We start from the raw sequence: 17,658 nt of genomic DNA on the forward strand, positions 1-17,658 counted from the left end.
GAGTCACTGATTTTGCTGTAGTGGGTGTGTTAGCGGTGGGATAACCAGACATAGTTAGGGTTAGGGTTAAAATTGTATCCTTCCATTTTTGTAGGTTCATCACATGCAATTAAATATTGATTTGGAATGGGGGATAGGTAGTTTACAGATTTTTTTTGTGATGCCAAAGTTGGCCACTTTTCCAGTATGGCACTCATACTAAATATTATTAAATTATTAAATATTATTTTAAGAAAAATCCTTGAGAGGTTAATCAGATATTTCACCTCACTATTGTTCATGGTAACCCCCACTGTCAGTATGTCAAGTTTCAGAAGTTTTTACAATAGAATGTCTGAGAAAATTCAAGGCAAAATTGGGCTTGGCCATAGAGATCATATGGAATCCAGGTCAAGGTTCCCCAGCTCATCTGGCGCAATGGGATGCACCTTGGATCTCCCTCAGCTGGTGGCAATGGGCTGAGACTGCGAGGGTTTATAAGGACCTTTGGTTTCCCTGTGCAGGTGTTTGTTTGCTGTCGGAGGATCAACACCTTCAGTTGGTCCTCTGAGTTTGTGTTGTCGATTTTGTGTTGTTGTGTTTTGATTATCACAAGAATTTGTCTTGTGCCCATTATTATTTGCACACCCCTTTCGCTGTGACGCTCACAATCTCCGATAGTTGTCACGGATATTTCGCTTTTATCAGGTTTATTGTAACCCAAACTGTCAGTATGTCAAGTTTCAGAAGATTTTCCTTATGAATTTCTGAGAAAATGTAAGGAGAATTTGGCTTGGCATGACCGGGCTCTGACCGACAGACCACATAAATTATACTAGTCTGTTGCCCACAGCTGAACAGATCATTGGTAACTTTTAATTTGGCCATTTCAGGACTATGATGTGGGCAGAAATGATCGAATATCAAATTGATTGTTAATTAGCAAAGCTAACACGCCAGAACAGTCTTCTGAAGCAATAATGGTAAAACGAAGATGGCTAGATTTATATTTATTGCATTGCACATTACTAATTTGATAACTAATTATCTGAGATCCAAATCCTGTGGGGTCTTAAACTGAGCGCCTATCAGGACTAATGTTAATTTCTACAGAAATATCGTTGTAATAAAGAAAATGTTATCGCTATCACCTGTATTCAATTCAGAGTGGTGATTCTTTATACTGTAATAACAAGTGACTGCCACACGATGGTGCTGCACATCCACATCCAAGTTTCATGACGGTTCATTCAAAGACTCAGACGTTGTCGATTATTTAATGGATACTTGAGATTGATACAATAATAATTTCAGTTAAGTTACAGATTACAAGTTAACAATAAATTGACATCTCATTTAGTTTGAGTAAAATGTTTGCATTTTGAATCTTTTATTAAAAGGATTTTCCAATAGAATGTGTATTATTTTTAACATCGGCAGAACCAGCTACGATAAAACATCTGACAAAAATAAATAAAATCTGTTTTTAATCAAAGCAACCTCTGCTCGTGAATCCTCCGTCTTTCTTCGTCCCTGAAATCGACAACAAACAGCAACATCTTTCAGTTCACAACATTAGATCAGCACAGTTATAATGGTGACATAAAATGAACCAGAGCCGGGTGATTAAAGATGAGAAAAAGGATTATCTCAATATAATTATCAATAACATTATAACAAAAGTTCAATATATATAGCAGATTCATCAGGAGAGCATGGTGATCTGCTTATAAATAATATTTTAAAACCATAATCTTAACTCTGGAGCAAAAATCTTTGAACTAAAACTAATTTTTGTGATATTTATTGAAATCAACTGATATTAAAATCTTTCTCTTTATCATTTTTGGTATAATCACCCAGCCCATTCTTCAAGGTAATATTTTTTTTAAATGAAATCCTTTGTACACAGGGTGGTTTAAAATTCACTGTGATATGTACACAAAGTGGAGAATGATGTACAATGTATCAACAACAGCAATATTAACACAAAATGAATGCAAGGTCTTTCTTTGAGGCTTTTCACCACCTTTCACCGATCCAGAAAAAAACCTTGAGTTACAGTAAGCAGCATTATCTTCCACTTATTTCCCATTATGCAACATGGCAGATTTCTCTCCAAAAAGTCAAATGCAAAGTACAGAAGTGGTCAGTGAACACCTACATGCATTAACTGAATGAACATGGTCTAATAATGACAGAGAGAGATGTTTTCATATTAAATGGAACACATCAAAGCTTTAAACTCAAACTGGAAAAATGTCAAAGAGCTTTAAAGAAATTCTACAGACAGTTGATCACTAGGATATAGTAATAAAAACGGTTATTATATTTCATCCTGTACAAAAACAGCACACAGTGCCATTTGACTGTTTAACATCAGGAGCAGAAATGCATCCGTAAAAACATGTTCATCAGATCTATTTCTATTACATTAAGATTGATTCAATATTTAACATGTCTGTATCCATATACTTGAGTGTCAACAAGACAGGCGTTTACAAACATTTCGGCACACAAAAGTAAAATTAGATTTGAAATATGTACATTGTCACGCTGATGGAAAATGGCACAGAATGGATTTAACAGGTGTGTGTGTGTACTTGTAATGATATCTTTGTAGATACTTTTTACAGCCTAGTATTCCCCCCCAGTTTCCGGTAGGCTTCTTGAACCAGTGGTTAGGTTAAGGGCAGTCTGTGAAGGCATTATGACCTCAGTGAGCTATTTTAGTAGTTAGTCCAAATGAGGGATCTAAACTTCTGACCTCAAGGTTTCACCACTTTTTTTGTTCTATAGCCCATATTCAGTAAATCACAATTTTTCTCATAGGGCTTGACAAGATGTGGCATCCTGTGTCCTTATTGATTGACAAGTACTGTATTTGTTTCCCACCTAGCTAATTAGGAGTACTCATTGTGCCCAAGTGTGGTGTTTTGAATTGGCAAAGGAGGGGACGTTTGGATTATGTTAGAATTAGGGACTGCATTAGAAATAATAAGTGTCCTTACTAAGATAGAAGTACAAGGTTGCGTGTGTGTATAAACATGCATGTTGATTTTGACATGTGGAATTTATATTACATTCACAGTTGCAGAGAACAGGTGGGTTGGGAGAGAGAGCGTATTAGCAGTATCACCACAAAAATAAATATTACAAACAATGAGAATCCATGATTATTCCCAGACACACAAACTCAGATTTAATACATACTCTTAACAGTACATACACGTTCCCTCCCTCACACACACACACACACACACACACAGATGGCATGTTGTCTACGAGCGGCAGCAGCCAACCGTCCTCATTTCCTGGTCGACATACTCCTGAAGCTGAAACTTTGGCTGGTCAGGCTCCTTCATGGTCCTGTGCTTCAGTTCCCTGAGACACAGACAGGTGATAAGGTAAGGTTAGCACTACTGACAAAGAGTGGTGGCAACTTACAAAACAATTAAGAATAAAATCAGAGCTTTTAACACCTTTCCAACTGTAAAACCTAATTACTTTACTGTGAATGGGATTATTCGCAGATCCTTTTCTTTCTTTTACGAAATGTGACCGATCATATTTGATTTCATTTCGATTCCTCCCCTCATCTCCTCCTGCTGTCACTGGCCCAGGTCCCTCGGCCAAGTCACTGGCGAGTTGGCGGCACGTTGAGGCGAGTCACAGATTGTCGTGGAGGAAGAAGAGCGCCATTTCCACTGAACTGCCACAGTTCAAATGTTTGCCATCTGACAAGACATGCTGCCATAAATAATATGAACCGTAGGCCTTGGAAAAAGATGGATGACACAATAGCAGCCAAAATGTGAAGCCCAGGCGTCTTGTTCACCCCCTGTTGGCTGGCTGCAGTATAAAGCACCTTTTCCACTGGTTAGATCCCCCATTACATCTGTCCTTTGTTTGCAATGGGAATGGATCCTCCTGGCTCAGATGACTCTGCAGCAGACGCCGGCCCTGATCGGCAGTAATGGAAACATCACACGGCTGAACGGGTTCACTGCCACTTTTTTAATTTTGTCTAGATGCTAACGCTATGGGAACTGATTCAAGGCAGCTTTAATAACCAATAGATACTTGATTTATTGTTAAGGCTTTTACTTTTTCTCTTGCTTTTGCCTATGGAAATGTTGCACTTAGTTTTATGATTTTTCTTTGGGTGTCTTGGAATGTTTTGTTTGATCTTACTCTCGTTTGAGTAAGACCAAACTGCTACATTTTGTACCAGCAGGTTGTTCCCTGCCTGACTGAATGCTTTTCTTGGCAACACCCATTGAGTCTGCCACAATAAAAATAATACAAATGTGATGCAGCTCCCACACAAACTGTCCAACACTACATGTTTGAGTAAGATGGTATTCTCACTTTTAATATCAGTTATTAAGATTATTATTGAGACAAATAAGATTCCTGGAGTTTTATTGTCTTGTTGGTCTTCGACATTTTGTATTGTACCATGGCTGCAGGGAACAAATGCCTCTACATCTAAAAAAAAACATTTTATATCTTTCCTCATATTACCAAACTGATACTTTGTTTTTAAGACATTAGTGCTGAATGTTTTTCCTTCTGCTCATAAATGTGTTCATAACTGTCCTTGTTAACTGAAACAGAATGTGATCTTACTTAAACCGCAATGCCTCTTTTAGGAGTTTAAAAAAAAGAGAGGTGGAGGTTAGGACCTGACTGATTTTCGTGGTCAATTTGTCAGGGTGTGGAGTCACCAGTCTGATTGCTGTAAACAAATACTTGTGCGTGATGAATGCGAATGACGACTGACTAACTTTGATTTAGATTCTGTAGATCTCTCTGCTCTTCCACCACACCATTTTCCTTTAACCATTTACGGTTGAATGTGGGCGTCAATGGGGAAGAATCCACACATGCACGTCTCCAGGTGGATTTTAATTTGTTAAGGGAACATGGCTTTCAGGTGGGCTTACGCACGCTTTTATAATAAACATATCTGATAATTGTTTTGGGGCATTCCCCATATGTTCACCATTTTATAAATGAGGCCCCAAGTGTTCCTGATCTCAAGGTGATTTAAAGATGGAGCACTTTGTGCAATTTCAGTTCCAGCAGCTTTGTCACAGTGGCACAGTTTGTATTGTTTTAACTGTTGAGTTGGGGGTCTAAAGCCCTGTTTTTGTTATGATCATATATTTATTTTTTTTGTTGGTCAGAGGGGGAAGTATCTGGGTCTGTCGGCCAACTGCGTGATTGGCCCAGATCTTCCCATTGTTTTTCTTTTCAAACTGGCCTCCATACTCTCACTGTTTAATTTACCATCACATTTTTTATTTGATGTGTCTGGGGTGGCAGACACAAAGTTAAGTTTCTTTGTTGTGGCTTATAGATTTTCAAAAAAACACTGTTAATGTAAAACGTTTGACTCTGAAATCGGTTTACTTCATGCAAGCCCACTGTTGCTTTGTGAATTAAGCACAAGTCAGTAACAAAAACGTGCCTATATACCAGTTTCTCTGTTTGGTTAGCACTGCTATTATAGTCTTACTACAAGTTTGCATCTAAATTCAGCATCACTGCAACACATTACCGGCATTCACGGGTCTCTGCCAATATTACTTGGACCATGGTGTTCTTCTCTGGTTCTTGAAGGTTAGTATATGTCATCTATATATATATATATATAGATATATAAAAAAAAGACATCCTAGTTCTTATCACTGAAACGGCACAGCACACAAAAACTACTCAACCTCCGCGTTTGGCTCCTTCAAAGGAAAGTTTCCTTTCAAACTGAGGGCCCAGGGACATTTGCTCTTTACACTGGGCTGTGTGTGTGTGTGTGTGTGTGTGTGTGTGTGTGTGTGTGTGTGTGTGTGTGTGTGTGTGTGTGTGTGTGTGTGTGTGTGTGTGTGTGTGTGTGTGTGTGTGTGTGTGTGTGTGTGTGTGTGTGTGTGTGTGTGTGTGTGTGTGTGTGTGTGTGTGTGTGTGTGTGTGTGTGTGTGTGTGTGTGTGTGTGTGTGTGTGTGTGTGTGTGTGTGTGTGTGTGTGTGTGTGTGTGTGTGTGTGTGTGTGTGTGTGGCCTTGGGGATAGAGCGGGTGCTCTGCAACAAGAAGGTCGCCGGTTCGAATCCCACTCTATCCCATCTGCATGCCTAAGTGTCCTTGGCAAGATACTGAACCCCTAGATGGCCCCTCATAAAATGATGAGTGTTCTAAAAATGTAAGTTGCTTTGGATAAAAGAGTCAGCTAAATGACATGTAATGTAATGTAATGTAATGTGTGTGTGTGTGTGTGTGTGTGACTCACTTGGCCACAGCAGTGAAGGCCAGCTCCACATTCAGTCCAGATCTGGCGCTCGTCTCCATATAGGGCACTCCAAACTCCTGCATGGAGAAAGAGAGAGATCTTTTATCGTATGGAATTTGCTCTATTGTGTCGTTCCCTGTGGGTGATCAATAGTGACTCAGATACAAACATAAGGTTAAGTTGGCGTTCAGGATTTGAAGTTTGGGTTTGGATCTGTGGTTTTAAGTACCTGAAGAGGTGGGAGGACTGTGCTGATCAATACCAAGCGAGCACAGTATGTGCCTAATGAAAGTAGAATAATTGAATTCACACTCTCACATGCCTATCGTAGCAAAACAACCTGGGAAATAGGTTACCCCCCTCCCAACCGCAAATCATTTATTCTGAACAATAACAACGTTATGTGTTCATGAATACATAATTACAGACACTCATCAAGAAACAGCTGCCTGACGGCGGGGAGTTTCACGTGCACGTGGCTGTGTGGGCAGATTCCTAACGGCTTCTTTTTATTCGTGTGTCATGAAGCTCACCTTTGCCAGTTTCTCTCCCTCCTCCCGCTTCACCGCCCTGTCGTGTGTGGAGTCGGCCTATGGACACACAATAGACACACAAGTCCTGTCACACAGAGTCTGGGGAGATGATGACGATGCTACAAAGTGAATTCAAAGGATTCAGTCATCCATGTTTGATGCATCCGTGTACATCCCTATCAAATCTTCCTGGATTTGAACATTCTATTTCACAGATTAGATATTTCCCAGGATGCCTTGTCATAAAAATAAAAACACTAAAGCTGCAATAACCACTTTCTTTGTCCACTCTGAGGGAGAGGAGCTCTATATGAAGTAGAAATACAATATCTGCACTAATCTTCCTAAGCTGCTCCCTCTAATATACAAGCTTAGAAGGGGTGAGACATGAGCAGTCATTTCGAGCCATGTTTCGGCAAATGAATGAGTAAGGGCAAAGTTTATTCTCTTTTAGCTCTGTTTTGGTCTTCACTGACTCCGACGAAATTTGGATTTCAATGTCTTTTTAAAACAGACATTTAATTCAATTTAAAAAGGGAAACAAATTAAAGCATTATATAAACATTATACAAGATGAAAGCAAAAAGAAACTGATTCAATAAATAAAGGTTTGAACTAAACTTCAGTTCAGAGCTGTAGAGCTCTGTGTTCATTCTCTACCCAAATGCTTCTTCAACCATTCAAATGATGAGTTCCAACTAAATAGTCCATCTGTCCTTACAACCTGATTTCCCAGAAACCCTCCCTCCCTGATCCCTCCCTCTGAGTCCATCTGCCCATTCCTTCTCCCGGAGCTGCAAAGTCTCACCTTGTTGCCCAGCAGCATGAGGACCACGTCCTGCTGAGCGTACTCATGGATCTCTGTCAACCACGCCTGGACACAGAGAGGGATCCAAGGGGGGGATGGAGAGGAAGGATAAGGAGAGAGAGAGAGAGAGAGAACAGCAGAGATGGGCATGATGGAGCAGGGGTTAGATTGCGGATAAAGCAAGGCAACAGAGGAGATGGATGAATCCACACAGAGGGTGCGAGGGAGAAAGACAAAGGATTAATTTATGGCTGATTGGCGACAGTTCATCTTGCCCCTTTACTCCTGCACCAGATCTTCACCCTCTTTAATCCTCCTGCCTCTCTACTCTTCCATCTTCATCCAATTACAAGCCAGTGCTCTCGAGGCTCTCTGTTACCTGTCTTGGTTAAAAAGCACTTAGGGTTTATGGAGGATCCAGCACAGACACAAACACACACACACTTTCTTCAGATATAGATCTCATTGTGATTCACAATAGATAGCATATGTGTGGTGCGCATAAAAACAAATCTATCAAGTGGTCAGGGATGTCAGAAGAGAGCGGAATGGTTGTAGACTGCCTTATTATCGGTTAGGCCTGTCTTTATTGTCTGTCTATGGAACAAATCATCTAATATTAGCAAAGACATTATTAAATTAGAATAATAATTAATATTATTCCCTTGGTGCAATGGTTAAAGGTAATGCTACCTAGATGGGCTGTGTTTATATGGAAAAAACAGATTTCTGAGAGGTCGTGATCACAGACTGTAATTAAAGATGCACGACACGTCTCCATGTCCTCTATCCAGAAATAAAACCAACCTGTCAAACCTGTCAATAAGTGAAAAACATTTAAACAGACAGTATGATAAGAAATACCTAACACTTATGAATGAACGCCTGACTGATCTTTGTGGTGGAGCAACAGTAATTTAAACTTCAGATAACAGTAGCTTGGATTGGAAGACCAACGCCTCGTTCCCACAGTCTGCAATACTCCCTATAGGTTCAATGCACGGAGAAACATTTCTTATACATGTGGAGCGGGAGAACACAGCGGCCATTGGAAAGGCAATACTGTCAGAACAGATATGCAACAGCAGTCTTTCTCACATGTGTTACTGTGATCATGGAGAGGAATAGAACAGGGAAGCAACCACTATTCAGAGGCTTTCAAATGAGCAGCAATAACGGACAGAAATAAAGTTTGCACATTGAACCGGTAAAATTGATCTCTGCTGGTTAAGATTGGTGGTTACAACACATTGATCATGACAATCAATATCATTATTACTAATATCTATTGATATATATGAATGTACTAATGAGCTCTCCCTCGTTTATTTAATTTCGATTTCATCGGAGGTCAGAGGAATAAATAAGTACATTTTTGCTGAGAAGTGAATGCTAGACACTATTCTATTGTAAGACTGACCTTACCATGGCTGATTTAATAGAATGCAAGATGGAACAAGTATTTCACAGGTCCCTTGCAATACCATGACCAACCAGCGGGAGTCCACAGGCCATTGGCTAATAAAAAGCTTTTATATGAAATAAAGGTGCTTTATGGGGGTGGTGTTTTTAATTTATTTAGCTCCAAACCCTGTTTGTCCATGTAGCTGAGCAGTGTGCTTGTGTCTTGTGATGAGGTCTGTGCGTTATGGTAAAGTAGGATTTTGAATGAAGGCTACAATAATTTACATTATATCCAGGCAGCTGCCCTACTTTCATGTTTGTAATTATGGAAATAATTTCAGTTATGGTAATCACCTTCCCCTTAACATTTGCTGAGCAGAAACTAAACAGTAGGTGTGTGTGATTAAATCTAAATCCAGTCTTGCCCTCAGCCACCTTGAGAAGTTGCAATATTTTGGCCCTAAAATGAATTTTGGGATGGTAATGATACTAATTAATGAGCCACAGAGGACGGTGGGATTCGTATTAACTTTCCAGCCGGCTTAACGTTCTGTTCAAAGGATATCTTGAAGGACAGGTAGATGGTATGAGACATGGATGTGAATGGGAAGAAGATGGAGTATTGACATGGGAGAGCTTACACAACAGCAAGTCAGGGTTAAGAGCGGTTCAAGGTGAATAGAAGATTCTACTGTTCACAGTAACAGGGGAATGGAGGTTTCACCAGTGCAAAGGTGAAAGGAGAGATGTCCTTCACCAAAATGACAAAAAAATAAGTGTGTGTGTATACATAAATATATGATGCTGTGTTGACCTTGATATGCCAAGAAACCTCTCAGCTTCCGGAGGACACATTTTATGTTATAATTAAATTCAAAGCTTATGATGTTATTGAATTATGTTATTGTACATAATTATGAAACATCACGTTTCGACTTAATAAAAAAAAAGGCCATCAATCCCAATTATCCATCAATTTTATAATACTTATGTTGCTGATATTTCTACAAATGTATTTCACTTTTAGAAACGTTAAACATAAACCAAAGTAAATACAATAATCGGGAAAGAGTTGGATATGACATGTTTTCTGACACTTTATTCTGTCTTTATGTTAGCCCCATTTCCAGTGTGCATTCCATCATAGTATCAGTGAGAGTCTTCCTCTGCAGCTGAGGTGCAGCTCAACCAATGCTTACCAGGAAATCATGCCAGTTGTTATCATCAAACTAAAGCAATACCGAAAGGCAGTACCACCCTTGCTATAAATAGACAACTCAACTATTTACATCGTTCTACTTAATAAGTCCTGAATTAAACATTTGTTTCACCACCTCACAGTTGTGAGCCTGCCCCCATCAGTCAAGTTAAAAATAGCTCGAAAAGTTTGCAGAACATTGATGTCGCAGTATAGTTGACCTTTTGAATGTCATTACTTCATCATTTTATCCAATTATACAGATGCCTTATATTTTGTCAACTATTCAATTAATTCTCGAGTTATGGTTAAAGAAAACTCTGTGTGAACTTGACCTTTTACCAGCATAATAACAACTTTGGGTGCGAATTGAAAGAAACTCCCTCAAGGTTATCCTGAGGCGTCCCATTAAGCACGACCACAGCTGTCGCCATTGTGGAGGTTTACGAAGGACGGTTCTAAATTCTGACAGTGATTTTCTTTGAGTAACTGGCAAGAGAGATGCAGTGCACCATGGGAAAACCTGAGGGGATCAGCCTTCAAATCTCTCCATTTTCCTCGGAGCTTTACAGAACATCTCCACTGAGCTTTTCAGTGCTCAACTAGCCGGAGAACAATCAGTCATCTTTCAAAGAAAATAAAGAAAACATGAGCCTGTCCTCCTGCGCCTTTTATTCTCACCTGATTTCTGAAAGTTTTACTTCACACTGTTGGACTTCATCCTTCTATCCCCTGCAGCGTCAAAACAAGCGTTTTCAAACATTGCAGAAAACAAGTCAAGTTATTGTTACTGAAGTTTTTAAATGGAACAAACTCAACCACTGTAAGCCTCAACTAACTATAAGTAGAGAAGTCTTGGGGTCGTTTCAAAGCGATACGTCCATTTACAAACGATGTGACCGTCACTGCCCCCATACGTCGATGCTTCATTTACGTTAACTTGGTTAAGTGCATCCACTAGAGGGCAGCGGGGTGTTGACAGCTTCTGACCACAACAAATACGGCACCAGTGGAAGAGGTAGTGAGGATGTTCCTCTTCAGAACGAAGTAAAAACTGATGTTTGTGCCTGTACCAAGTAAAATCATATAGTTTAAAACCTACACTGCCCCCCCCCCCCCCCCAAACTATTTCAGAAGGCACATTTTTTTGTCATGTTGATCTGAGCATAGACTGTGATAAAGGGAGGACGTGAAGCCAAATCATGATTTCCCCCTGGTGGCTGGCTGCAGTATAGGTTGCAAACCTCCATGTTAGTAAATGGGACATGGACCAAAGTAACAAGTCAAAATGATGTTTCTGATGAATGTGTTTTTTATTCGTTATTTCACTCTATAAAAAAGACAGCTAAGACTGGCTTGTGATTGGTCGAGTGTATATCTGCGCCTGTATCCCGAATAATTTTGCTTAATTTTCCTGCAATAGTACAGCCTATATACACACACACACACACACATTTTCTCCTGTAACACCCTTCTATCTGCATCATCAGATCACAGATGAGAGCTAACACCCCCCTCCCCCCCACACACACACCTCCCATCCCGTGTGCAGGTTAACAGTATTCCGCACCGGCCCCCTGGGGGTTTACATCACTTCATTACACAGGGATTAATGTACCAAGCTCCACACCTAGCCAGCCCCGACTCTCGACGTCATGCGAACCTGCCAATTACTCACACAGGCCTTGAAAGATCTCTGCGGTCTGTGGGTGGATTAGGAAGAAGTGAAAGAAGGAACGCGGCTTCTGTGCTGATCAAACTTCAAAGGCCTCGCTGTCAACGTCGAGCATTAGAGTTCAAAGACTCATGTGTTCCGAGGTCGGGAGAGGGGGGGGGGACACGTGTACATGTTGGGTCGACATGTGATAGCTTTTGGCATGCTGTTGGATTTACAGCTTTGGCTTTCAGGTCGACACTTTGCCTCTGTGTGCCACGGCTGTAGGCTTCAGGCTTGACACAGAGGCTACTGCAGGATCAAGCGAGGGGTGATTCAGCAGAATGTCCTGCTCTCAGCGAAGATAGCAACTTCCAAAATGTGACAAAGTGGCAAGGAAATTGTTAATCTTTCCAATTATAGACATTGTTTGTCACCCACATGTCTCACACTTGTTTGCATATTGCTGCAACTTCCTGAACTCAGTATCTCTTCTTAATAGATAAGTAAACCACTAACACATCATTTTCTCAGAAACAGGGATGCTGGAAGTCAGTCAGAAATGGGGTTGCTGAGAGAAGGGCTATATAATGACATCATAAAAAATACTGTGCAACAGGCATGAGTTTTGTTTTTATTTAAATGTCCTCATATATTAACATTTGGTTTTATACTATATTACGTTACATGAAACTAAAGGGTCAACCTTTCTGGTAAATTAGCAAGGAACCATATTCAACTTATGTTATTCACCCTATGTCTCAACTTACTCTGACTTGAATGTGATCAATAATGAAATGCTGAAGTATACGGTTTGGAAATCTTTCTACTTTGGTTCCACTGCTAACATAGATCCAATACAGGGAGTGGTCCATTCTGAAACTGAAAAAACAATGTAAAGGATCATTTCCTTTCTGAAACTGAAAAAACAATGAAAAAGATTGTTACCATGCGCAGATTAAAGTCTGTAGAATGTGCGAAGGATCTACTGCTCCTCGATTCATCGCAAGCGGGGCTGTGTCTGGATGAGGATTCTAAAAAGAGGAACCATACACAGACAAATGTCCAGAGAGCTTTTGGTGACAAGAGCCAATGCTGCATTGTTCAGGTGTGATGGGCAACCTCCGGAGAGAGTCTGGACGTAGTTTTGTGGATATCCTCCTGAGTCCCTGACTGAAAATGGCTAATGTGTAAAAACAAGTATTTTGTTTTTTTATGAGAAACGATTCAATTTGACCTCATGTGCACAGTTTTCACTGGAGATTAATTAGGATTGAAGTCAACTGACCCTTTAATAAATCATGACTGCTCATCAGTTCACCAAAAATAGAAAAACATGTTTTTGTACTGAAGAAGCTCTGGATGATTACATAAAAAGAGTAGTTGTGTCATGGTCTGTTTACGAAATGTGGCTAACATGAACAAACTCATAACCCTCAACCGTGTTGTAAAATGACTGGCCGTTAATTTGAGGAAGTTGTGGTCACAGTGGTGGGCAGCTGGGTGGGGTTAGAACAGATGTTAAAAGAGAGAGCGGGTAAGAAATTACTCCAGACTGGAAAATAACCGAGGTCAACACAGCACCACAGGTACAGCACTTTTGAACTCTTTACATCTTGGCCACTAAGGCATGTGCTAATATTATACCATAGTATTACAATATAACGATGATTTTCAAATTCTGGGATTTAATTGTTTCAGATTTCCAAGTTTTTAAGCAATACACTTAATATTGTGAAACCTTTTTAGATGCATTAAATAGGCTAATTTAATTACAATGCACGATATTGTTTATCAAAACCAACCATTTCTCTTTGACTTTATTTTTGAGGGGGAAAATATTCCCCCTATAAAAAAATTTCCTAATCACAGGAGTGTTACTGTGACAACCTTACTTCATATGCTAATACGTGCATTATTTTATTAGCTAATGGAAGCTAATGTTAGCAAAACTAACAGCCAAAGTAAACTTGCAATTTAAGCACAAGTATGAAGATATAAACAGGATAGATAATATAATAAAATATAATAATAATTGGCATAAGATAATACAAATATACAGTGTGAAAAGACTGCCTATTGGTAGTTAAACATTCATTTATTTATATATATTAGTGTTTGCGCCAAAATTACCTTTAATATTAACTGTCAAAACTTGTGTAACATTTGGTTTTGCTGTGAAAAGCCACTGGTTGCAAAAGTGAAACTGAATTGGAGAAATCGAGATGGGCGTCTCTTGTTCCTCTTTTTTAAATTAACACACACACCGGTTGTTTTTTGCAGGCAATCCCTATCAAGACTTCATTGACTTCTAATCATTTTGGACAGCCTTAACAAAACATGATCCCAAATGAGTCATCTAACTATTAACCTAATGTTAAAAAGGTCCTTCTCAGCTGTTTGCACGATGAGAACACTTTGCAAAGGTGGAGAGAAAAAGCATTGGCTTTTTAGGACGAGACGTCCAGTAGAACCAGACTTGGTTGGGAGGGGGTCGGCAGGCATGTTATGAGTCCGTTTTTATTGAGTGTATAAAAAGATGGACAATGTATCTTCCTCCCACAACAAAAATGAGGACACAATACCCAGAATATAGGTTGTGACATCTTGCATTGGTGAAATCATTTGGAGCCTAGGGCTGTGTTACAATACAGGGGTCGCGCCCATGGACCTAGAACAATGAATAGTCTAGTCTACAGTGCTGCATATATATATATATATACCCACTCACTCTCTACTCTTCTCTTTACAGGTCTTTATTTTATAATTCTACAATCACCAGACCTGACGAGTACTACCAAATACCTACATACAAGATGAATAAAGGCTCCATTGCCTCTGATGGCACTGTTAGCATAGCCTGTGATATTTGTTGCCAGATGAATAAAAAGGGGTCTAGTGGTAAATATGTGAGCCATGGAGACGGCATAGGCAAACCAAGGCTAGGACGAGTCATAACTCACAGCCAGGAGCCCAGAGAGCTCCCTATGTCCCCAGTCTCCACCTCCAGGGCCACGCCCACTTCTCATCATAGGCGGTGGTCAGCTGACCTCAGTAAGAGTGGGAGCCCACATGTCATTACTGTGAGGAAGAACAAGAAGGAACCACAGCCTCCTCAGCGAAGAGCATCTCTTTCTGCAGCGTCTGATTCCTTATCCAGGCGCTACTCCTCCTCACCATCATCTTCCTCCTCCTCCTCTTCCACCACCTCCTCCTGCTCCTCTCCTCCTCCTATACAGACCTCCGCCATCACCGGCCATGACCCTCTAGGGTGGAGGTTGCGTCCAAAGTCGAGCTTCACCGCCACCCAGGCTCGCTCCAAGAGGCTGTCTCTGCAGATCCCCCTCCCTGTCGTCGTCACAGACTGCAAGTCCAGTCCTGTTCCTAACTCTACACCAGATAACTCCCTGATGCAAGACCGCCCCCCGAAAATTAAACCCCCTCTCGGAGCCAAACCATCACGTCGGCGCCACTCGGACTCCTCAGCCTTCCTCAGATCTCCGGCGAGGCCTCTGCCCCTGGTGACACTTGAGGTACTCTGTAGCGTGCGTCTACGCCGGGTCACCCATTCAGACGAGTCCGACGATGTCTTCAGTGGTGTGAGTGAGGTGGCGTCGCCGGTGACCCCCCAGCGAAAAATACCACCACCGGTTCCAGAAAAAACCCTCACGGCCAGACGGATGGCGCAGCTGATTGCTCATTCGGTGCATCGCTGTGCACCTGTTTCCACCAATACTATAGAAGAAGACATTAACAGCAGAGTGAAGCCTAAATCTAAACAAGCACATCAGACTGTGAAATCTGGTGAGTGCTCTTAACAGCTTCCAGGAGTATTCCTCTTTAAATTCCCACTGCAATTCAGAAGTTAACTTCTATATTGATGGAAAATGTGTGAGATCCACAGGGGCGTAAACAATGTAGAGATTTCGGTATAGAGGTTCTACCCTCTAGTGGTAATGTCGCCCATCTTTATGTACAAAGCATCACGATTGCCACATCTTGGCTGGCTGCAGAATAGATAATAAATTCTCCCTACTCCACGTTAGTTGATGGGACATGGACGAAATTTGATTACGTTTGGGTTTTATAAGTTATATCATGTTATAAAATGGGAGGAGATTTAATGATTACAAGCTAAGGTTGTTGTCTATCTTCAGTCTATACTCTGAATCAAAACACAAACATGGATGACGGAATGGGGTATAAAGGGCGGACATGCAGACTGGACTTATGGATGATTTTAAATTGTGCAAACCAATTGTTTGAACACAACACACAAAACACATTTTTAATTTAATGTTTTGAATCCACTAACAAATATCAGTATATGGTGGATATAATAATTGCACAATCCACTGACAAGTTGGGACAAAATGCACTATAGAAAATTGTAAAAAATGTATTGAAATATAAATAATTTTCCGATTACAACTGTATTCATAAACTGTATAAAAGCTATCTCTAATGTGTCCACTTTACACACACACACGTTAAAATGAAGTTGCTGCATATGAAGATGATGTACAACATAGTCTTTAAAGTTTGCAGAGGGTCTAATTGCAGATCCCTGATCAGCTTCTGACTGACTCTCTGTGAAGCTCCTCCTCTCCGCCAGTCAATAGTAACAGCATTTGCTTTGTTCCAGCAGGACTGCATCTGGACACCAGCTCCTCTCGACGCTTCCCCGGCAGAGAAATCTGAACCTCCAGCCTTCATCCCCAAACCTCCAACACTGTTCACTATCAAGCTGTTGTAAAATAATTCACAGATGCTGCATGTACATTTGAGGTACATCTTGTTTTTTTAAGTGCTGAGATGTGTGCAAGTATGTTGCAAAAAGTCATTTCAAGTGTTTTGTACAGTATTGTGTTTCTTCTGATGTAAATATCTGCTGACTCATCTCCCTCAAGCAATAATGACGTAGTTCCTACTGTCATTCACATATACAGCTATTTTCAGACATGAACTCAAGAGGATGTTCTGTAGAATTGGGTCTGGATTTTCTCCAGGGTTTGCTTTTCACACATAAACAACGGAGCAGGAGATTCTGTGCTCAGAAGCATTCACAACAACACAAATCTCCAGATTGTTCAGGTGAGGTGCAAGATTGGTTACATGTGTACATGACGGAAGTAAAATTAACCTGTAAAATAATAAACGCTCTTAAGAACTTAAAGTTTTCAGAATTTGAGTCTCTGCACCATCGACTGTACACAACGTCTGGCACAAAAACAATAAAACCTGATAGAGCTTTGCACTGCACAAGTTAATTCCAGCCTCATTGGATATTAATGGAAAATAAAGAGCTCATTACAAAATGTGCTACATGCACAGTGTCACCTACATCCATCATTTTGATCAAATCCTTCCTCTATTAAGAACATACATGCCATCTACTGTGAAATAAACCGAAAGTGAATATTATCTGATACAGTGAAATAGTTTGTAATATTTCAGCAGAATATATTGTGAAAAAAGGCCTCAGGTAAACTGATGGGAGTGGGAGGTAGAAAGAAGTTTGGATGGAGTTACTGTGAATCTGGCTCTGGTCCTCTGAGACGAGCTGGGCGTCCAGCAGAGCCGAGGGAGATCTGGAGCCCGGGAAGCTGGAAGCATCACTGCAGGCTGGTGAGTGGTCGGACTGCACATCATCATACGTACACACACACACAAGTCGATACCTCTATCTCACACACACACACACAAAAACACACCTCTGTATCACACCATGTGCATGCAAATCTGAAGCTGCCGCATATTTCCATTATGGTTCACTTATTTAATTCCTTTTTTGTA

General features: G+C 40.5%; 2 protein-coding genes across 3 annotated transcripts in view; one reads left to right on the top strand and one right to left on the bottom strand.

Moving 5' to 3' along the window:
* Positions 1-1,252: 1,252 nt before the first annotated feature.
* The window catches only part of LOC133931862 (ras-related protein Rab-26), a 65,575-nt gene continuing 49,169 nt past the window's right edge, over positions 1,253-17,658 (bottom strand). The window contains exons 6-9 of the mRNA XM_062378808.1: positions 7,607-7,672; positions 6,799-6,855; positions 6,266-6,342; positions 1,253-3,363 (exon numbers count right to left, since the gene is read on the bottom strand). Of these exons, the coding sequence (XP_062234792.1) occupies positions 3,261-3,363; positions 6,266-6,342; positions 6,799-6,855; positions 7,607-7,672 (303 nt within the window). The 3' untranslated portion in view covers positions 1,253-3,260. The remainder of the gene's footprint in view (positions 3,364-6,265; positions 6,343-6,798; positions 6,856-7,606; positions 7,673-17,658) is intronic.
* Positions 13,422-17,160, top strand: LOC133931861 (NHS-like protein 2). 2 transcript variants are annotated; one of them, XM_062378806.1, is made up of 3 exons: positions 13,422-13,451; positions 14,615-15,666; positions 16,508-17,160. In XM_062378806.1, the coding sequence occupies exons 2-3, from the start codon at positions 14,679-14,681 to the stop codon at positions 16,561-16,563; spliced, it is 1,044 nt and encodes a 347-aa protein (XP_062234790.1). In that variant the 5' UTR covers positions 13,422-13,451; positions 14,615-14,678; the 3' UTR covers positions 16,564-17,160. The 2 variants fall into 2 exon arrangements, with proteins under 2 accessions (XP_062234790.1, XP_062234791.1); XM_062378807.1 differs by having other exon boundaries at positions 16,511-17,144.

The sequence above is a fragment of the Platichthys flesus genome, chromosome 20, assembly GCF_949316205.1.
Source record: "Platichthys flesus chromosome 20, fPlaFle2.1, whole genome shotgun sequence".
NCBI classification, from domain to species: Eukaryota; Metazoa; Chordata; class Actinopteri; order Pleuronectiformes; family Pleuronectidae; genus Platichthys; species Platichthys flesus.

What these genes read in the sequence shown, in the direction of transcription:
- LOC133931861 (XM_062378806.1), top strand. Translation starts at nt 14,679, where the DNA reads ATGAATAAAGGCTCCATTGCCTCTGATGGCACTGTTAGCATAGCCTGT. An exon ending in ACATCAGACTGTGAAATCTG is followed by an intron (nt 15,667 to 16,507) that starts GTGAGTGCTCTT and finishes GCTTTGTTCCAG; the next exon opens with CAGGACTGCATCTGGACACC.